Source organism: Eleutherodactylus coqui, chromosome 4 (genome assembly GCF_035609145.1).
Source record: "Eleutherodactylus coqui strain aEleCoq1 chromosome 4, aEleCoq1.hap1, whole genome shotgun sequence".
NCBI classification, from domain to species: Eukaryota; Metazoa; Chordata; class Amphibia; order Anura; family Eleutherodactylidae; genus Eleutherodactylus; species Eleutherodactylus coqui.
In genome coordinates this window covers 73448935-73472216 of record NC_089840.1, presented here as the reverse complement: position 1 = coordinate 73472216, position 23282 = coordinate 73448935, and the positions used below count along the sequence as shown (strand labels likewise).

Genomic DNA, 23282 nt, shown 5'->3' with positions numbered 1-23282 from the left:
GTTGACGCGATACAACACGGGTGGCAGTAAAAACCTTTATACTCCATTGCCAAGCATGCCCGGTTTACTTGCAATACACAATTCCAGAGATTATACTAAAATCTAGATAAAGAACTCAAACAAAATCCCATATATAATGTTTGCACAGGTAAATATTTGTCTGTAATTAGCCATCAGGCTCCTGGATACTTGAGTTTTAGCATTTCTTCTGATGTGTAAACTCTGATACATTAAAGGGGTTGTCCCGCGCCGAAACGGGTTTTTTTTTTTTTCAACCCCCCCCCCCGTTCGGCGCGAGACAACCCCGATGCAGGGAGGTAAAGAAAGCTCACCGGAGCGCTTACCTGAATCCCCGCGCTCCGGTGACTTCTCTACTCACCGCTGAAGATGGCCTCTTCCTCCGTGGACCGCAGCTCTTCTGTGCGGTCCACTGCCGATTCCAGCCTCCTGATTGGCTGGAATCGGCACGTGACGGGGCGGAGCTACACGGAGCTACACGGAGCCCCATAGAAGACTGCAGAAGACCCGGACTGCGCAAGCGCGGCTAATTTGGCCATCGGAGGGCGAAAATTAGTCGGCACCATGGAGACGAGGACGCCAGCAACGGAACAGGTAAGTATAAAACTTTTTATAACTTCTGCATGGCTCATAATTAATGCACAATGTACATTACAAAGTGCATTATTATGGCCATGCAGAAGTGTACAGACCCACTTGCTGCCTCGGGACAACCCCTTTAACTAGGATCCCCGAGATATCAATTACGTTCCCACCAAAGTTACCTGCTGCAGGAGTTAAACACACTTCGGCCATTGCCCTAGCTTTACTTCTTCAAGTCTCTGTCTTCTCTACACGTTGAACTTCATATGTATGTATACATGCAAGTCGAATATTAAAGCCTCTCTGTTCTCCATCCATTCACAAACTGACAACCGAGTCTTTCAGCGGCGCAGCGCCCACCCACCGCATCACACACACTGGAAAGTGCTTCAGGGAGCTTGTGACATTGATATGCATGTTTGGCAAGCCAGGTAAACATTATCCGGCTGCACCATCTGACACAGTCACACTAGAAAGACTCGCAGGCCTTTAGAATAAGTTTGGGAGATCAAACCTTAATAAATAATATAATGCCTCTTATTTTATTTAGCAGATGTAAGTAGCACTTGTCTTCTAGATCAAAAGACATATGTCCTCTGTAATGGCTGCAATACACAGAATCTCCTAAATCTGCAAGCAGTTTACATTACCATAATGGACTTTGATGACTTCAGTCGGCTTAACACCTAGATGTGTAATCCCACTGTGAGCTAAAGATGGGTGCTGCATACACAAACCCGCCGTCATTGACTGAGGCCTGGAGAAAGGGGGCAGAGATGAATCATGGCCGCCTCCGGTGGATACCGATACTGAACGGTTTACAAGAGGCACGACTTTTGTCCTTATCGTGAGCTTCCTCAGCATTCACTGTTCAATACCCAATTTTAGAAGCCAAACCCAAGCAAATCTGTGGCGACCTAGTTATAAAGGCAAATTCACTGCTTCCTAAAACCAGGTTCAGGCGTTCACTACTTTGTGTCTGTAGACCAGCAGCAGTAAGACTTCATATAAGGAACTGGAATTAAAGTGGTGGGCCACTCGATTGTTCATGCAAACCAAGGAATGTTAATTATGATCATGCGCTACTTCTTAAATCCCATTGTCTGAAGGTGTGCCCCTTTTTTCTATATTCCTGAAGTGTCACCCCTTGTCCGGGCAGCTTTCTGCCTCATCTGGCGTTGCTTCCATCTATTAAATGGCTGCATGTCACCAAGATCGTTCAGCCTCCTTCGTAGCAACACACTGTACAGGAAGGTGCAATGGAGGAGGCTGACAGAAAATTGACTGCGGAAAGAGACAAAACGGTCCATCCAGTCGGCTCCTCTATTACGTTTCTTTTAGGATGCATTCACAGGCGAACCACACAGCATCACTGCATGTGAAAAATTGCATGGTGTTCCAATAGTAAAAAATAGATAAATGCATGCGAGTGCAATGTGATTTTTTTTGTCTTTTTGCTCCGCTTCTTTTTAACCAAAAATAGGACATGCAGTGATTTTCATGCAAGTTCTTTTCGGTACGGTTATATCTTGTCAACACCAGAACTAGGGGGTGGAGACATGGAAATGTACAGGAGGAGTTTTGGGTAGCGCCCACAGCTGCCGATTGGCTAGCTGCATGTCGCCAGAAGACTGTCTGACACCAGCCGAGAGTGACAGATCACCATGCCGCTGCCATCATGAGAACGGAGGTCGGGGGCAACAGTGGCAGATCACCGTGCCACTGCAATAATGAGAACAAGGCCGGCTTCTGAGGAGCAGGAGGAGGGCTGAAGGCAAGAGGGGAGACGGGTGAGCAGCACGGTTACAGACGGGGGGGGGGGGGGGGGGGGACATGAGCCAAGCACGCCAGGATCACTGACAAAACCCAGGACAGGAGATGGCTGTGGATGTCACCTAACCCTCCATCTGCACAACCCATGCCTTCACCCATTCTTCATAGTGGAGACAAGATACATCAGTACCGTTCTTTTCATACGGTAATCGCACAGGAAAATCGTTCGTGTGAAAGCAACCTTAGGATATATGTATACTTATTCCAGGCATGAATTTTAACCCCTCTGATGGAAGTTTGTCCAATCATCTACTACTTTCAATAAAATATTTCCCGGATGTTGTTTCAGATCTTCCCCCGACTAGTCTCAGAGTTGCCCCCTTATTTTACTGCTTAGTTTCCTAATAAAAAACACTTTTCTCCTGGAACCTTATTTATAGCTTTAACATATATAAGGCCCCCTGCCCACGGGCATTGCAAAGTCCAGCGGCGACTTGCCGCCGCCCGGGAGCAGAAACTGGTAAACGAATCTCCGCAGTCAGCCTATCTTTTAGATAGGCTAACCGCGGAGAATCGCGGCAATTCGCAGCATGCTGTGAACTGCCAGCCGCGGGCGGAGAAGCGCAGTGATTCTCTGCTCGTGGACATGGAGCCAGCACTTTCCATAGCAACGCTATGGAAAGCTTCAGATGGAGTGAGTCGCCGGCGAAATCACACCCGTAGACAGGGGGGCCTAAAGGTCTCCATCATGTCCTCCCTCTCCCTTCTTTCCTCCAGGCTATACAAATTCTTAATTAAAAGGGACTGTCCAGTTGCAAACAATTAATGGCCTATCCTCTTGATCATCCATCAATAGTAGATCAGCAGGCATCCGTCACCTAGGATCCCTGCCAAACTGATCTCTGGTCCGATGCAATAATCAGAGCCCTGTGTGGCGCAAAGTGTTAAAGGGGTTGTCCAGCCAGAAACATTGCATGTCATTACTTCTGTATTATACATACTTTGTAATATACATTGTGCATGAAAAATGAAGCAAACAGAAGTTTTGGACTTACCTGAAGGGGTGCCGCCCATGTGTTGCTCCTCCGTCGTCCCCGGTTACGACAAGAATCTCCTTTTCCTTTTGTCGAGTCGCAGCAGCTCTCATCGGCGCGGGAACGAGCCTCTTCTCATCCGCGCATGCGCAGTTCTTCTCTCTGCAGCCGGGACCGATATACGATCTCCTTGTGTGCAGGGGGGAGGACAGAAGAGCGAGGAGCAGGAACTGAGCTCCCGCCCCCTCTCTGCCTCCTCTCCGCCCCTCTGCACTATTTTCAGGCAAGTCCAAAACTTCTGTTTGCTTCATTTTCCATGCACAATGTATATTACAAAGTGCATGGAAATGGGCAAACAGAAGTAATGACATGCAATGTTTCTGGCCGGACAACCCCTTTAAGGCAACAGAAATGCAGTCCTAAGTTGTCGCTCACTTTTCAACCTGAAGGTTGCAATTCCCGCATGGTTCAGGTAGCCGGCTCAAGGTCGACTCAGCCTTTTATCCTTCCGAGGTCAGTAAAATGAGTACCCAGCTTGGTGGAGGGGGTAATAAATTACCTGAAAGCATTGTGGAATAAGTTGGAGCTATACAAATAAGATTTATTTATTTCATGAAGACAGTTCCGTTTCCATTGCAATGGCCAAATGTATTGAAGTGACTGGGAACTTGGTTGGAAACACCAAGCCAATGGGAACGGAGCCGTCTTCATCGCACTAGTGAATAGCTGATCAGGGAACCTGAGCGATGGTTCTCTGCTGATCTACCATCAATAGCCAATTCTGATAATAGGCCATCAATAGCTTACAACTGGACATCCCCTTTGAAGTAGCTCATGTCTTGTCACATACCCCTGTATCTACAGCCATCTAATAGACAGAAGCGCTGCCTATACGGGGCAATGGGGAACGACTTTAGAAACAGAAAACGGAACTGAACTTCAAAAAAGCATAACTTGAAGCAGAAGCATAGAATCATTAATACACATAACTTACATTAGCAATAAAGCATCTGTCCCTTTTAAGGAACCTTAGTTTGTAGTCTTGCTGCATTTGGTTTTGAATCCCTTAAAACCTACACATTTAAAAAAAGCATCCCAAAGTTTATAAATAAAGAATTTATTAAAAAAAGAAAAAAAAATGCAAATTGTTGTAAAAACACACCAGATTACTGCAACTGGATAATACATTTTATATAAAGGATTATTTCACCTATAGGAGACTCACAGAAATTTCAATAACTCTGCAATGTGTGAACACTCTTAGGCGACTCTCACACATACCATCGCGAAACGCAGAGATTCTACTTTAGTTTTCGGCCACATGTTCCTGCGGCCGATGGCGCATTTTAGCGCACCCCATCACTGTGATGGGTAATGAGGTGCGCTAAACGCAGAAAAATAGAGCAGACAGCGCTTCAAAGCGCCGCGATTGAGCGCATATCTGCGAGGCCCTGTTGAAATTAATGGGAGCGTTATACCGCAATGTTTAAAACGAACACAGCAGAAATCATGTTAGAGAACAGATTTCTGAGCGTGGCCTTAAGCAATTTTTGCTGCATTTGTCTTCGGTAAGACAGTGGGGAAGCTCCGTGCCGTACCACTAATGGCACCTGTGAACGTAGCCTGCAGTTCAAGACCTGTTTAAATTTGCAAAAAGTCCTGACTGTGGTGTTCTGTGCAGGCACAAAGTCATCCCAGCGAAAGGACTCCCTTAAAGGGGTTGTCCCGCGAAAGCAAGTGGGGTTCAGCACTTCTGTATGGCCATATTAATGCACTTTGTAATGTACATCGTGCATTAATTATGAGCCATACAGAAGTTATTCACTTACCTGTTCCGTTGCTAGCGTCCCCGTCTCCATGGTGCCGTCTAATTTCAGCGTCTAATCTCCCGATTAGACGCGCTTGCGCAGTCCGGTCTTCTCCCTTCTGAATGGGGCCACTCGTGCCGGAGAGCTGCTCCTCGTAGCTCCGCCCCGTCACGTGTGGCTGGAATCGGCAATGGAACGCACAGAGCCCACGGTGCACCATGGGAGAAGACCTGCGGTCCACCGTGGGTGAAGATCCCGGCGGCCATCTTAGCAAGGTAAGTAAGAAGTCGCCGCAGCGCGGGGATTCGGGTAAGTACTATCCGTTTTTTTTTTTTAACCTCTGCATCGGGTTTGTCTCGCGCCGAACGGGGGGCCTATTGAAAAAAAAAAAACGTTTCGGCGCGGGACAACCCCTTTAACTAGTCACCTGCAGTGAATAAAACATTTAACGCTTTCTTTCTTAAATAATTTCTATAAAACATTTAGGTCGGGCTCACACAAGCGTATCTCGCTGGACATCTACGTACACGGCCCACAGCCAAAGCACAAGGACGTTGCGTATGTGCTTCGGGACGCCCGTCGCCATCTACTATCTTGCCGTGTGTGCGGACGCTATACATGCTAAAATAGAACATGTTGCGATTTTTTGTACACACGTAATATACACAATTCATGAGTGGCAACATGGCCATGTATGCTATATTAGTATAGCGTATTATGAGCATAAAACACACGCACGTAATTCGCAATTACCAAACGCTTGTGAGATATAGCCCTTACAAAAACTGAAAAAAATTGACAAACGTTTTAAAATTATGTACATACTTCTTTAGCAAATATTTGTTTTTGTTTTGCTTTTTAATACAAATCAGATAAAAAAAGAAAAAAAATTATATCGTCAATAAAAATCATCATCTCTTAATTTCTGCACCTTTAGGGCTTATTCAGACTATCGTCGTTTTAACGCTCAGATAGCCACGCGGCTATCTGAACAATAAATTGGGTGAACGAATAGCAGCCGTGAGCCGGGCTCTTTTAGATGAGCTTTTTTGATGCACCTACTCAGCATCAAAACCATGCTTGTGTAAAAGAGGCTTTATACATGCACAAGCATAATATACATAAAACATTACCCCCATCCAATACAATCATAACCATATTTAAGAAAAATCCTACATGGGCCTTTAGATTACAGCTACACGAGCGCCGACGGCACCGCTAAGGTAGTCCGCGGCTCATGCAGAGCACTCAGACAGAAAGACTCGCCACCGGCTCGCAGGCTTCTCGTCCGCTCCTCGCTCAGCACTTCCCCCTATGAGAAGCGCTGAGCTTGAAGTATTCTGATGGAATGACAAGCCAACGAACGCTAACAAAGTTTTTTTAAGCCGACTGAAAAGTGAGCTTAAACAGCCGCAAATGACAAGTGAGCGATAGGTTCGCCTCACACTGAACGATTATTGCTCACTTTAGCTCGTTTGAACACATTTTGAGAGATAATTGTGTATAAACGAGCCTTAACTCTCCTTCACCTTCTCACCTCTCTCCATCACCCCCTCCAAACAACCATCAACTTTCCAATAATACCTTAATGCAGCCAGCACTCACTAGAATATAGATCAGATCATCTTCCCTAAATTTCTTCAGTCAAACAGTCTTTATCCCCCTTCCAGAGTTATAACCTCTTATCTTTGTGACAAAATCTCCTGTCGGGGGCCGTCTGCATCCAACAGACAGTATTCAGGTTCTGTGCCCGATACAACGCTCTCCCAATTCCCAGGAGTATTGCTTTTTTTTTTTTTACACGAACGAGAATCGTTTGCACAAACGAATGAGATAGTGACGTCATCACCGGCTCGTTCCGCTCGTGCAGACTGTTTAGACAGGCAGATTCATCGTTGACTCATTCAGGGTTTCACATTCCTACATGAAACACCGAACGAACAATAGTCTTTAGTCCTACAGAAACTGGACAATTCTCATTTGTCGTTGGCTCGCATTTAGACTGAACGATTAACGTTCACTTTCGTTTGTTTGAACGATAATTGTGCCGATTAAATGCACTTTAAGCCCATCAACAATACCCAATGCACAAGCTCTGGGATTAAGACCAATATCAACAAGATAGAGAAAATATATATATATATATATATATATATATATATATATATATATATATATATATATATATATATATATATATATTTTTTTTTTAATAATCTCTAGTGCCCCATTTTAAAAATTCACACAATTTTACACATTCCCAGACCCTATGTATTAAATCTGCATCATCAATATAACATTTCAGACAGTCTGAGTCTAATCTAATACCCATGTTAAACAAGTAATGGAGTACAATACACACTATGCACTAAATACAACTGTGATACTTGTTGACTTTCAGAGTCATCATTGCAATCATGAACAAACTAGGGGCGAATGCACACGGGCGGAAATTTCACAGCAGGATTTCCCGTAGAATTTCTGCCCGTGCCCGCTGCCAGAGAATTGCATTAGTTTATGCAATCCTATGCAGGCGGCCACGATTTGACCGAATGAAAACTCATGCGGTAAACAAATCGTGGCATGTCCTATTTCTGTGCGAGCCAATGTCACCTCGGATGCGCCGGCTATGCTCTGCGCATGTGCCGACTGGGCGGCAGCCGGCACATAGAGCGGAGGAGGAGACGCCGCAGGAGGTGAGCCACTTTTCACTGCTGGGTTGCGGGTCGCGAGAATTCTCACAGCAAGATCCGACCCGCCGCTTGCTTTGCCCTTAGGCCCATTTATGTTCTCTAATATGGCCTAAATCTGTTATCTTTATTGAGAATTGCTGTAAATAGTAAGTAAGCATCTATCTATATAGGATATTGCACCTGTTGTATCTGCATAACACCCAAGATAATTCACCAGAGGGTGTTGAACCTTAAGCACAGATACTGACCGGGCCTGAGCAGCAAACATGTCAGTCATAGCTGAAGGAACTAGAAAAAAATAACTATGGAGAACATAAAAGCTCTCCAAATTGTTCAAAACTATAAAAACAAAAGAGACCCCCCAGAATGTATCTGTTCCAAAAAGAATACTACTCCTCTCTTCCCCCATGGTGAACATCCCTCCAACTAAAAAAAAACTGTGGCAATTTCCAGTTCCTCCAGGGGTGTGGAGGGTTAGTAAATCCATCTATTTGCAAAATCTGCATAAATTACAGAATTTAATCATTACAATAATTTGCCGGATATAATCTTTTTTCCCCCTTTCATCCCTCACATGTTATAGGGGGCTACAGCCTCTCATTTTAGAAACAAATTCATCCCCACCATTCGTCTTTTTCCTTTAACTATTGCAATTGAGATGCCAAAAAATATATCCAAATATTTGGAATTGCCAAACCTACAGACCGTTTATCCCATAGAAGGGTCTCCAATTTAATTCTAGCAGATTTCTTGCCCCATAATAAACTCCTAAATATCATATGGAGTCCAAGACAAATATTGTGATGGAATCCAAAAGAGAGCTTTGAAGTATATAAAGGCATTGTGGCATCAAAACCATTTTAATAAGATTTCCCTGCCAATTATCGACAATGGGAGACGATTCCAGACTTGACCTCATTCTCAAACTTTCATACCAATAGAAGCAAATTGGAAGAAATGTGGTATCTTCTAAGCCTTAAGACTAGAACTCCCAAATATTGTAATTCCTTCACCATTTGTAATTACATGTTGCAATGAACCGTCCACCGTGTAAGGAGTCTTAAGGAAGAATTACAGATTTCCCCAATTAATAGTGAGACCCGACATTTTACCAAATATATCACAAATGGACATAATAGAACTCATTGATCTACTCACATCCCCCGTATACAACAGCAGATCGGCTGTTGGAGACTTCAAGTTACCTAATGCTCACTGATAAACCTGTTAAGAAACTACAGTCAGTTACTTGGGCAGTCAGTCTTGCAAGACAATTTCAGGTGCTTTATGGGTTTTTAAAGCATACCTGAGGTTTCAGATGGCTTTTCTGAATAAGCTGCCGTGTGTGTCCATGAGGAATAATACTATTTATGGTCATTATATGACTTCTACAACTTGCTGAGGGGAAAAATGCAGGATATATCTGATTCTCCATCCTCTCAGGACTCATGGGAGAAGCCTGGTTCTTATGCTATGTTCTTTAGACTGTACACAGAGAACTGTAGACTCTGCTCTCTGTCTGTAACACACTATGTATTACACACACACACACACGTTGAAAGAGCAAGAGCAGTAGAGATGTGATTTCTGTAGCTAAAACAGTAAAAATTCACTATTCGCTTGCGGGCAGTGTCTGGTCTGTGAGAGCCACTGCTTCATTCCTCCCCCCTCCTCTCTATACATTTCAGTATGCACTATGACGCCCCCTCCCCCTGTTCCAATTTCTCCACGTCTTGTCAATCAACTGAGAACAGGCCGAGGTCAGTAAACCTAGGAGGAAGGGCATCAGCACTTTAAAGTGATTTTTCAGTACAAAAATCAAACAAAAGTTTGCTGGTCATCACACGGGCTTATCATATAGGCACAATTGTTTGAAAAATTAAGTGTCCATTTAAGATTTCTGCAAGAAATCTACGATGGGGCCTGCACAAATCCATGTGCTTCCCCAAATAAATGAATGAAATGGAATCTGCCATGTGTGAATTTCTCCTACATCCCTCTATACAACGACGACTGACCTGCAAAAGAATTTGGAATTCCCAATATGACTGCATGTTAAAGAAATACACATTATATATTCACATTCGTGCAAAATTACTTTTCCAAAAATAGCACCAACGAGTAGAAACCTCCTCACACATTTACAGAAATGTAATAGCCTACAATCTGGGAAATCAGCATCTGGATCCGATTGTGAAGTATTCCACCAGGTACTCCAAGGATCTATTATATAGAGTGAACATAACACGTTTGATAAAGCCTTTCTTCTTGTAAAACCATTCAGACAATATTTACAGAAAGGAAATTACTACCGCTAAACCTACCGCTATCACTAGATTCTTGACAGTAGTGAAACAAAGCTAATCTTTGTTCATATACATTTTTTTTTAAAGTATTTAAATATTCAAAACTCTGTAATTTGTGTTTAATTTGCTGAATGGTAATGAATTGATGGCAAAGTGTTCTGAACTTTTGATCCTTTCTGAGAGTCGTGTTTGAGTGTCTCCCCCCCCCCCCCCACTCCCCCACCCCAAACCGTGCAGACTAACGTGATCATATGAATTCAAGGACCTTCCACCTTGTACATTCAGACGATGATTAATGAGTTTCATTTTAACAAAAGAGAAAACAATGATCTGTGCTCTGTGCACAAAGCGCAATTTTTGAGGCGTCCTTAAAATAATAGTCTCCTACTTACACACACACAAAAAAAAACTATGTCAAGATCTGAGTTTTATAAACACGGTTTAGTTTAACCCTCACACCTTTACATACTGGAGGTCCACTAAAATTTTTATTTCATGGCATTTTCATTTTTTTCCAAGTTTTCCTGAAAGAAGTCTACATGGGAGTTTCAGAATATGCTTTTTATCCCACCCACATCAGAGCAGAAATAATCTGCAATTTAAAGAATGCATAATTTATGTCCGATTCCCTTTGTTACTAAGGGGGGGAAAAAAAGAATCTACCAGGCCATAGTACAATAGCGATTTTATTTAGTGTGTAGTAGATCATTCACAATCCCTACAAACATACTTCTCACAAGCTCTAGACCTCAGAAGGATACAGTCTTAAAAAGATACATAGCGATAAAAATACAAAAAGCACAACTTTTAGTAACAGTATCCATACAGGCACACAAGCAACCAGCCATGGCTTCTAGAAGCTGGTATGTGGCTGTTCAATACGGGAGGCTAAGAAAATCCATACAGGCAATCAAGAATATTTTTACTGCCCCCTGTAAGTTCATGTGAATGTCTATTGATCTTCACCATGACTCCATAGCAAAAGAGCTCTACTTTGAGATGGAGTAGTCTGCTCTATGGTGACTGACAGGCACACTTTAAAGAAAGCTACTTAGGGAGGGGATAGATACAAATACACACATGCAACTTTCAGGCTTTGCTACAATCTTCCACCAACACAGCACAGCCATGCTTAATTCCATGAAAGGGTTACAGATAAGACCTTTCTGAAGCATTATAATGGCATGCAAATTTATGCAAAATGTGCTCCATTCAAGAGGATGCAAAAAAATATTATATATCTTATATCTTGGATACATTTTCTTGCAATAGCAGAATCTCACAGCTCTGCACTACTTAAGATTTCCTGAAGACCAATCAGCCACCATCAGGCCATCGGAGGAGAACAGCACACTATGCTAAGCCATTTGTGATTCCTTATGGGTTAAATTCCTGGCTAGCCACTTTAAGCCCCAACCAAAAGATCTCCCAGGACCATCAGCCGCCTTGTAAACTGGGTCACCCTATATTTACATACACCACCTCCATATTAGCCTCTACAGTACCCTATAGACTGAAAGCAGAGATAAAAGCTGCCTGAGACTAACATATAGAGTCACCAAAAAAGGATCACGTCGTCAATAAACAGCAAATAACACAAGAGGGGAGCATGAATGGAAGGAGAAGCGCGTTCTTTATATAATAAAAGTATGCAAATAGAAGCAAAGCGGAACAATAAGCAAAAAGCACAAACATCCCACAGACGGGTTACAGGGTTATTTTTATGCAAGCAAGCCTCCTTTTTGAAGTTTATCAGCAAATCACAAGGCACGGTAAACGAAGAGTTAAAAAAAAAAAAATTAAAAAAAAAAATTAACTCTACATGGGGGTCATTCTTCATAAGCAACAGCCAAAAAAGGTAGACAATTCAAAAGAATGGGGGGGCATAAAAATAAACACAAACACAACCGGTCGGAGGGAAGAATAAGGAGACGATGACAGGATCAATTCCATCAAATGTATCAATTTACACAATCATCCCCCGACATCAGCTTCACCTCAACCACAAATACAAGAAATCCATTAAAAAAAACATATAAAAACAACATTTCAGCATTAAAAGTTCTCTGAGGTCCAGAAGGAAATAGATGCCGGCTGTAAAAAAAATTAAAAAAAATGAAAGAAAAAGAAAAAAGCTGAAAAAAAAGGCGGTAAAAATAAAAAAAGGTGAAATAAATGTGAAGCAAATGATGTAAAATGTATCTTTTTGTGCGATGTGTAAGTTGTGGAGCAGCGAGTGTGCTGAGTGCAGGGAGGAGGGGGAGGCAGCACAGCCTGGCACCACAGCGCCACCAGCATCAGCATGCACAACAGCCGGCGGAGGAGGCAAGTTCAATAAAACAAGGCGAGCAAAAAAAGTCCAATAAAAAAAAAATAAACTTGAAGAAGCTGTAAGAAGATGCGAGAGAAAGGAGAGGGCGGCCGGGCGAGCGGGCAGAGCCGGTGCGGGCCGGCCGGGGACGGCAGCAGGCAGAGGAGCAGAGCGGCGCCACACAGCCGGCGCCATCTTGGCTGATCGATGAATTGAACAAAGAGGATCAATTTCTGATAAAACGTTATCAATGAGAGCGGCCAGAAAAGCGGCGGTTTTGCCCCGCTCAGGGCCGGTGCAGAGGGGAGCGGAGCGGACGGCCGGGAGGCGGGGAAGGAGCGGGAGAGGGTGGCGGAGGAGAGGAAGGAAGAAAACGGAGCTGACCTGCAGCTGCTGTAAATCAAAGCGCTTCCAATATTGAAACATCGATCCCGCATTGGCCGCCATCTTGAGACATATTGAGACGGAGTGAGAGGCTGATAGAGAGGGGGCTGGAGTTCAGGAGCAAGCGGCGGAGGAGGGGGAAAGGAAAGGAGGGAGGGAGCAAGAGCAAAACACGGAGCGGACTTCCACACCCTCCCCCTCGCTCTAGCCGGCACGGAGCGGGGCCTCCCCGGCACAAGCTACACGAACACACCGCCCATTTAACGGAGGGAAGAGACCGGCTGCCATCTCTGTGGCTCCCGCCCGCTGCTTCCCTCACCGGCCGGCGGCGGCCTCTCCACACGGCGGAGGCTTCCGCAGACGGAACTATGTGAATTAGGGCTGATGTACAGTCAGCTTTATGGAAACGGCTGTTACCTCACAGACGGCGCAAAGTCACCTCACAGAACCGCGCTAACGCATACGGCGCAAAGTCACCTCACGGGCGGCGCTACCTCATACACACGGCCCGATATTACCTCACAAACCTGCGCTACCTCATACACACGCGCGGTATTACCTCACAAGACGGCGCAAAGTCACCTCACAGATCCGCGCTACCTCATACGGCGCAAAGTCACCTCACGGGCGGCGCTACCTCATACACACGGCCCGATATTACCTCACGGACGGCGCAAAGTCACCTCACAAGCTGCGCTACCTCATACACAGCGCGATATTACCTCACAGACGACGCTACCCTCATACACACGGCGCGATATTACCTCACAAGCTGCGCCACCTCATACACACGGCGCCAAATCACCTCACACATCGGCCGGCATGGCGTACAGATAGGTAGAGGTGAGGCGCTAGTGCTATCGGCGCCGAGCGCTAATGGCCGACAGGCTTTATTATCAGAGTCACATTGTCGCGCAGGCATAGGCCGCCATTTATTCACCTCAGCTCTACGGCGAGCTCATGGTGAAGAGCGGCTGAGGTGAAGGGCGCCGCGCCAGGCCAGAGGGGGTATGACACACAGATGGAGCACAGCGCTTCATCTGCAGCTCTCACTACAGCCGCTCCTGTCAGACGGGAGCAGCAGGGCAGCCTGAGGGAGGCGGGGCTGTGGGAGCACAAGGCGGTGGGCAGAGGGACGCGGGTTCGAGACCCGGCTGAGGAAGATGGGATCTATTACATCTAGTGGAATTTATTTTTAATTTTTTATATATATACATTTATTTTGTATTGTTTAAGCACCTGATAAGTGAGACATCAGTTTGTGCCGCGGGCAAGAAGATAATTGTAATGTGTTCTGAGGTTGTATTAAACTAGGAGCTAAATAACAGGCTAACATGTAGCTCTCTTGGTGGGAAAGTTGGCTGTCTGGTACACAGCTATGGGGCATATACATTTATGTATACAATGGGTCTCATCCATATGGATGATGCAACCGTCTTTTATAACTAGTGGGGGGGGGGGGGAATATAAAATAAAATCGCTAAGAAGTCAATAGACAATATTGCAATGTCTATATTATATTTACTGTTCCCAGGATGAGGCCTCGTTCATCTGGGTTTATGCACATTTAGTCCATGGACTAGTTTTCCACCGTGCATGTGCGGTTTTGGCCCGTATGCACGTTCTTTTAAGTCTGTGTTGCATCCGTATTGGTTGGTTTTTGCGTGCGCAAAAAATGCAAGCCGGTCCCATACACGTTGATTTTGGTACACAATACAGACATTCATCTATATTCAGTCAGTAAAAAATCCGGACAGAAGACAGACCAGTGCGAACGGGCCCTGAACTGACGTGCGTCCGCAACCCCAGAAGACGCACGCTGCTTTACGAGTATTTAATGCCATCTTGCACTGCATATCATTTCCTTCCACGTAGTTTCTGCGATTGTTTGAAAACAACCTTCCGGTCCCGGACAGACAAAGATGGCCGAAGCAGTTCTCTGACTCCCCGACGCGCACTGTGTGTTAGTGTGCAGCATTTATCTAAGACCCCACACCTGCTTAGATTGACCAGCGTTGTCCATGTGGGCAGCAGTGGCCGGTCAGAGCGGCATGTCGTGTCCAAGGCTAGTTTCACACGGGCATTAGCGACTTTACTGCGAGAAAATCGTGGCAAAATCGGACCTTTGTTCTCACGATTATTTTGCGTCAGCAATGCTTTTTTAAGAATATGGCATTGCCGCGCCTGCGGTAAGATCAGAAAAGTCAATAGTAGAGATGAGTGAGCACCCAAATGCTCGGGTCTGCGTTATTCGAGTCGAGCTTTTCGTAAAATTCGACAGCTCTACTCGAGTAACGACCCCATTGGCTACAATGGGAGACTCGAGCATTTTTGTTTGAGGGACGCCGGGTGCCGCGCTTTTTTTTTTTTTCTCGGTTCGTGTTCTCTCCCTCCCTTCCCCCCTAGCCAGGCCAAAACAGGCATGTCACAGCGGGGAGGAGCCGAAAACTGGGGCGGGGTCAAACACGGCGTGATGCTCGTTCGAGTAACGAGCACCATAGAGTACGCTAATACTCGAACGAGCATCAAGCTGGGCAGAGTAAGTTCGCTCAACTCTAGTCAATAGGACTTTTCTAATGTTCGGATCACATCACAAGTTTCTTGCAATGCGATAAAAAGGGAGGCTCCATAGGGAAACATGGGAGATAACAAAAAATCTCACATCGCAAAAAGATAGGACATGCCACGATTTTTTGTTCTCTCAACATGGCATGAGTGAAAACATCGCAAATGGAAAGGAAACCATTGGTTGCATAATCTGCTTTTTTTTACTGACAGGCGAAAATCACATGATTTTCTCGCCCGTGTGAAACCACCCTACGGCCGGTTTCACATGGGTGATAAAATCGTGCGATTTTTGCCGCAATGCGAGAGCGTGTGAAAACGCAAAATTATGAAACCCATGCTTTTCAATGGTTTCCTTCACATTTGCGATGTTTTCTCTCATGCAATGTTGCGTGAAGAAATAATCGGGGCATGTCTTATTTTGTTTTCTGCGTGTTGGTCCTTTTTATCACCCATGTTTCCCTATGGAGCCTTCGTTTTATCGCAATGCATGAACTTGTGATTTTCGCGTGATACATTTTTCAAATTAAAAAGTCCTGTTGTCTTTCTCGTGAGAAAATCGCACCCGGCAGTGATACTTTTGCGAGAAACAGCAGCGCTGACGTTCAAAAATCTTGTGAACAAAGATGCGATTTTCTTGTGGCGATTTCACGATCGCCGTGTGAAACTACCCTTAGCGCGCTTTTACACAGAACCATTTATCTTTCACATGGGCGTTCGATGACAGAATTCGCTCAGCAGCCTGTTAACATAGTCTGCTAGGCTGAAAAAAGACGAATGTCCATCCAGTTCAGCCTGTTTACTCCCCCTCTTTGTTGATCCAGAGAAAGGCAAAAGAACCCCAGTAAGGGCTTCTACCCACTAGCGGTTTTTTTATCGCTGTGATATCGCTGCGCTTTTTTCAATGGGACTTTCTAATGTTAAAATCACATCACACAAAAATCGCAAGTTTGTGCCGGGTTGCGGATGCTGATCTCTGCTGCTGCTCCAGGCTTCCCCTGCACTGACAAATCTATTGCCGTAGTCCAGGTTTGAGAACCCCACCTCCAGCAATAGATTGCTGTGATTGGTTCTTGGCGCAGGCTCGATGCCCAATCACAGCCCTTCATTGACTGCGTCAGCCAATCAGAGCTTGCCGGCTAGAATTTGTATATATTTATTAAAAGCACCAAAATTGGGAAAATTTTGAATAAATTGTCATTTTTTCACATTTTCAATTGCAATATCTCAAATATGTGTAAACATACTGTATAAAGTATTGCTAAGATATATATTTCCATCTGTTTACTTTATTCTGGACGCACATTTGAAAGAGGAGACGTACAAATTTAACATTAATTGAGGAACATTTTCCTTTCCTGCACCAAGCTTAGATTACAATGGTTCATAGGTGTCAGAATGATAGAGACCCCCACAAATGACCCCATTTTGAAAACTACACCTCTTAATGTATTCTCTGAGGGGGGTCAGGAGTATTTTGACCCCACAGTTTCTTTTCAGGAGTTAATGTAATTTAGAGGAGGAAAAATAAAAATTCATATGTTTGCAAATATGTCATTTTAAAGACAGTTTTTATATATAGTGCACATGAAAATGAGGATTTGCACCCCAGAATGGATACCCCTGTTTGTCCTTTGTTCAGAAACATACCCGTTGTGGCCCTAATCTTGTGTCTGTAACCAAAAGGAGCAGCCGGTGGCTTTCAGAACAGACATTTTGCTTGAAGGTGTTTTAGGGCCCATTGCCCATTTGTAGAGCCCTTGAGAGGCTAAAACGATAGAGAACCCCCCCACAAATGACCCCATTTTGAAAACTAGACCTCTTAATGATTTCATCTAGGGGTGTACTGCGTATTTTGACCCCACAGCTTTTGCGCATGCGGCCGTCATTTTGATGACAGATGGGTGCGCATATAAGCTGGGGTGAGGTCCATGGATGAATCCGGGGGCCTTAGGTACGTAATTTAATTTCCCCTCACAGATATGATCCATGCGGGGAGATAAAACGTAAACTTGCTTTGCTTTTTTTTTTTTTTAAACACTTTTTTTTTTTTTATTACTCTACATGATTGCCATTATCCATTGGAAAACGGTGATCTTGTAACCGGGAACTGCATACAGTGGCTCCCGGTGATATCTCTCTGCTCTCGGCTACACATGCTAGCCGAGAGCAGAGGGGTTTTCAATTTCCCAGGCAGCCAGCCCTTCTGAGCACGCGCCCGACATTTACGTTGGGCGCGCATGCCCTGAAGGCGACATAAGCTCCTGGTAGGACCAGAACATTGCGGAGGACAGAGGTGAGTACTTTCAGCTCCCTGCATGCATCCGATCCACGAGGCTAGCTGAATCTTTAACTTTTTTAACACTTTTATGCGATCAGCATTATCAATTGGATAACAGCGATCACTCCCCGCTGCAACCCCCCGCTCACCCCCGGCGCACCCGAGTACTTTTCACCCGAGTAGTGAAGTACTCGAAAATCGCGGTGCTCGATTGCGAAATCGGCCTTACCGAGTACGTTCGCTCATCTCTACTCCTGTCTGCTCATCAGACACCATCTTATGACATTTCTCCCTGCTTTCTCTTCCACCATGCTGTGCTATCAATCCCATAATGCATCAGCATACCATCACATGACCAGCTACAGTCAGTATCATGTTTCCCTACTATTAGGACTCTTGTAATTATCATTACCTTCTATATTCTAAAGAAGACCATGTGTATACAGTCAGGAAAATGACCGGTGGCTTTCTTCATAAGCAGTAATTGTAATAGGAGTTTCTCCCCCCTGTGAAGAGCCTGTGTAGTACAGTTCATGCTGTTTCATCAAACAGGAAGTTCTGGTAACTGAAATAGTGACTTCTTGAAAGAGCACAATGCCAAGTAATTCTCAGATGGTCACAGTGAGATCACATGACCCACCTAAAGAGAAGCATTCCAAGGAATTCCAGATAGAAAGGCATACCTTAAGGCATTCTGTCACCAGGCTCATTACATTTGACTAAGGCCTCCTTCCCACGAGCGTGACGGGCTCCGCCGCGTAATATTACGCAGTGAAGCCCGTCACGGCGCCCCCCAGAGCCCCTATACTTACCTGCGGGAGATAGCGTGAAGCCGCTTCCCCGCCCACCGCCGTCGCATCGTGTGACACGCCCACCGCGTCACGTGACGCGGCGGCAGTGTCACGTGACGCGGCGGCCGCGTCAAATGACGCTGCGGCGGTAGGTGGGGAAGCGTTTTTTCACGCTATCTCCCGCTGGTTACAGCGGGAGATAGCGTGAACGGACGGCTTCCATTGACTGCAATGGAAGCCGTCAGCGCGTACAGCCCGTCCTCACCCGCAGCAAATAGAGCATGCTGCGGGTGAGGACGGGAGAAATCGCAGTGCGTAATTCCGCGGTGGAATTACGCATCGTGAGCATTGTGCTATTAGGTTCAATAGAACCTAATAGCAGGGGGCCACGCAGCGGATTTTTGCCGCGAATTTACGCGGCGTAAATCCGTTCGTGGGAAGGAGGCCTTAGAGCTGAGCTCAGAGTCACGGAGGCGGGCTGTGCCCGCTCCTCCCCACCTGCATCATGCAGACTGGCAGCTCTCTTCCCTTCTGTGTATAGGGAGAGCGCTGTCACTCTGCATACCGTGGAAGGGAAAAGGCCGGTGCAGCCCGCCTCCGTGACTTAGAGCTCAGCTCCATGTCAAACCTAATAAACCTGGTGACAGAATCCCTTTAAAGATACGGAGAGACCAGTTACCTAATGAGCAAAAAAAGACTAAATTTCAACGGAATGGTCCTATAAGGCTACATTTACATGAATGAGCGCGATATTGGTCTGAGAAACTCGGACCGATATTGCAGACATTTTGCCTGTGAGCACGATGTTGCTGAACACGCCATTTTTACGTGCATCAAAAGTGCATGTGACGGAAATAAAAAAAATGTAAAATTGCATTGCACATGCATATACAAGTTTTTTTTAACTCGCCCGAAGGAAATAAGAGCTTTTCCGTCCTTTCTAGGAGCTATAACTTTTTAAATTTTTCTATAACCATATGGCGCCTTGCATTTTGCTGGGCAAGTTATATTTTTTAATGTACCATATAATGTACTGAAAAATGTAAGTTTTTAACTCCATAAGATCACAATGTTTTTTAGTGGATTTTCATCTGCATTTTCCAAAAGACATAATTAAAAAAAAAAATTTGTCAACAGGGCCTTATGAGGGCTTGCTTTTTGTGTGCTAGCTGTAGTTTTTATTGGTACCAATTTTTGGGTACTTATAACGTGTTAAACTTTTACTTGGAGTTTTTTTTGAGGTCTGGAAGAAAAAAACGCATTGATTCTGCCACTGTTGGTTCCAGCGTTACTCATACAGGATAAATGACATGATGCATTTTGTTGTGGCCTGGTACAATTACGACGACACCAAAATTAATCTTTTTTAGGTATTTCCACTCTTGCACAATAAAGACTAATTTTTTTGGAAATTTTTTTTTTTTGCATCGCTACATTCAAATCCCATAACTTTACTTTTCCATTGCCGGAGCCTTGTGACGGCCTGTTTTTTGCACTATAAGCTGTAGTTTTTATTGGTACCATTTAGGGGTGCATACAGATTTCTCGGTAACTTTTATTGCGGTTTTGTTTGGGAGGCGAAATGAAGAAAATAAGTATTTTGACTCTGTTTTTTAGTTTAGTTTTTTTTTTAACAGTAATACACAGATAAGCGCCTTGATTCTGCCTACAGAATGCAGTGTTTAAGGCCAGGAGAAGGCCACACGGCCTTTGCTGACGTCTACTACATCATCCACATCAATGGGGACTAGAGGGTCGGACCTGGGTGGGAAAACAACCATTGAGAACAGAGGGTCCGTCACCCTCAACAGACCGCTTGCCTTCTTTTACATGCAGGAAATTAGTAAACCTCTATTACTCCTGTATGCCTATATCAGCATGGATGGCGATAGCAGTGTGGGAATGATAGATACTGCACCATGGTAGCGCTGCCTAAAAACTTCTCACAGGTTCCCTTTAATCTCTCCCCTTCATTTGGAGGGTCTTTTTTGTTATTTTCTGCATTAGATACCCTTATCTAAGGCAGTCGATGCTACGGCACCCTGTGAATGCTCCTCCTTTTCTGTGGTGGGTATTCATCTTTTGCAGTAACGCCCTCCGGTTCGTTTTATTAGATTGCTTGAACAATTTAGATAATTATAGCTTTCAGTATTGTTAAATTTTTTTTTTTTATTGTGTGACTCCTATTACTTGGTAGAAGCACGTTACACACGTTATGCTAAGTTTCACGATGTTTAGGAGCACAAGGGGTTAATATTCCGCATCTAATTCCCCATGGCTTTACAAATAATGGGTCATTTATTATTAGTTTTAGAAATGATAAGGTAGCTCACATAAGCATAATTCCTAAACTTTTGTAAAAGAAAAATGAGTAGCGCTAACTGCATTGCTGTTCTCTGACATGTATTATTGATGAGATAGTTACTATAATGTATTACAGTTTCATGTAATTTACCATCATAAATCTGTGATTATGTTTTCTTTGTCACAGTGACTGATCGTTAGCATGTAAACAAGCAATAATATAAAACAAAGTAATGCATTCAAATATTTATTGGCCAGAATTTGAGTCCGTGGAAATTTGCCTGTAAATTATTTACTTAATTGCTGTTTTGCTAGTAAGTATCATGTCTATCTTTAGAGGAAGGCATATTCTGAGTGACAGATATTACCTCATTTTGTCCTTTACTTTTAACATCTCCACTCAATCATCTGTGGCCGTCCATCAAGCTTCTGAGTGTCATTATATCTTAAATAGCAGCTAAGGAAAGAAAGATTGATACACTAAGCACTCTTTTATGGGTATGTATGAATGATGTTCATGCATTATCAAACCATTCAGTACTGAAATTCACTTGACTACTGATGCATTCTCTAGTTTATTAGGTAAACTTCTGCAAGTAGGGAAAAGCATAGTCTGTTATACAGCAAGTCAAAAACATTAGGAGGATATTTACCAAACTAATTTATTTTTATGTACTGCAAGCGAGAAGGCATAAAGTAAATGAGCCAAATGATTTTGCCCATACTTTTACGTTAAAGAGGTATTCCAGAGACTTGGCAACTTTAAAAAAATTCACTAATGTTTCCACTTATTCCAAAAGCCAACTAAGGCCCCTTGTCTACGGGCGAGGTGGAATATCGCTAGCGATATTCCGCCGCCCAGGAGCAGGGAAGAGAACTGTCAGTTCTCTGCGGTGAGCCTTTCTGACAGGTAGGCTCACTGTGGAGAATCGCGGCAAATCGCAGCATGGCACAATTTGAGTACTGCGAGTGAAGAATCGCTACGGTTCTCCGCTCGTGGATAGGAGGTTGTGCTTTGCATAGCATAGCAATTGCTATGGCCGGATTATCGCCGCGGGTAATGCAGTGCACAATCGCCCGTGGACAGGAGCCCTAAAGCAACAAACTGAACTCCAGTACCTTTTTTTGCTAACCTGCACCACCTCTGCATTCCAGCCAGCTTCAGATTTTCACATTGTTGTTTAAAATGGTCAGTTACTGATGAGTACACAAAATGTGTCATTTCAGAAATAGAAGGCACTGAGCATACCTGACCAGTAAAACAGCTGAGTATACAGGATGTAACCATTGGAAACCAAGGGAGAACTAAGCAAGATGGTAACCACAGGTAAAGCAATATCTCTGCAGCTTTGTAAAACAAGTTTGAATGTTATATTGCAAAATTAAATGTTATCGCTTTATGAAACATAATACTTTTAGCTTTGAATCGCCAGAATACTCCTGTGACAAAACTTCAGATTTTTTGGGGTCAGTGTCTGTTGCGACAGAGTGACCACTGGAGTGACATGTTTACCCTACTGGGGTCTCAAATCACAGGCATCCAGGGTGCATGTAGTGGAGAAAGAGACATTTTTCCGTCCTGGATTAGAGGTTGAAAGTGGTCTTCATTTCTAGATTTGGAGGAAAGAAAGGCGGACTCCCCTCCATTCAATCCATGTAGGACAATCTGGGTTGTTAGCTCTCTATTGAAGTCAATTAGTAGCCAGGTGGAAGAGCTCTTTAACCCCTTCTCGATGCACGCGATACATGTACGTCACAGCGGGCCAGTAGTAACCGCATTGCACCGTACATGTACAGCGCCGATTACCAGGGGACTTCGAAGCTTAACCCCCTTCCCCTTGGCCTTTGAGTGCCAGTTCATCGCTGACAGTAGGAGGCTGTACTTGCGCAGTCTGCCCTCTTCTGTCCGGCTCCGGCGTGCTCGCGCCGCAGAGATCTTCTGCGCATGCGCAGAAGACCTGTGCGGCGCGAGCACGCTGGAGCGGCCCCTTCAGCGCAAGCGCGTGTAATCCCGCAGAAGAAGGCTTCGGTCGGCACCATGGAACAGGGACGCCAACACTGGAGGGGGTAAGTGTATAACTTCTGTATGGCCAATATTTAATGCACGATGTATATTACAAAGTGCATTAATATGGCCATACAGAAGTAATTAACCCCACTTGCTTTCGCGGGACAACCCCTTTAAGCTTCCTATAGAAACGTTCACATGGGCGAATGTTAGACGCGCTGAATCAGCGCACCTAACAAAATGCAAACTTGTATGTCGGCTCCAAGGTGCATGCAAAGATAGGACATGTCCTATCTTTGCTGCATGCTTTCCATAGCCCATGGGAGCCTTGAAAGCACGCAGCACGCACCCCGTATAGTAGCTTGAAGTAGCCTGTTCACGTGATCTTTTCAGCACTATAGCAGCGGTGTTTTCCCACTTCTCA

General features: G+C 44.5%; 1 protein-coding gene across 3 annotated transcripts in view; it reads right to left on the bottom strand.

The window, feature by feature from the left end:
- The window catches only part of CUX1 (cut like homeobox 1), a 378084-nt gene extending 365019 nt beyond the window's left edge, over window positions 1-13065 (bottom strand). For all 3 annotated transcript variants that reach the window (XM_066599650.1, XM_066599646.1, XM_066599647.1), the window contains exon 1: window positions 12910-13065. In XM_066599650.1, the coding sequence (XP_066455747.1) occupies window positions 12910-12972 (63 nt within the window). In that variant the 5' untranslated portion in view covers window positions 12973-13065. The remainder of the gene's footprint in view (window positions 1-12909) is intronic.
- Window positions 13066-23282: the final 10217 nt, after the last annotated feature.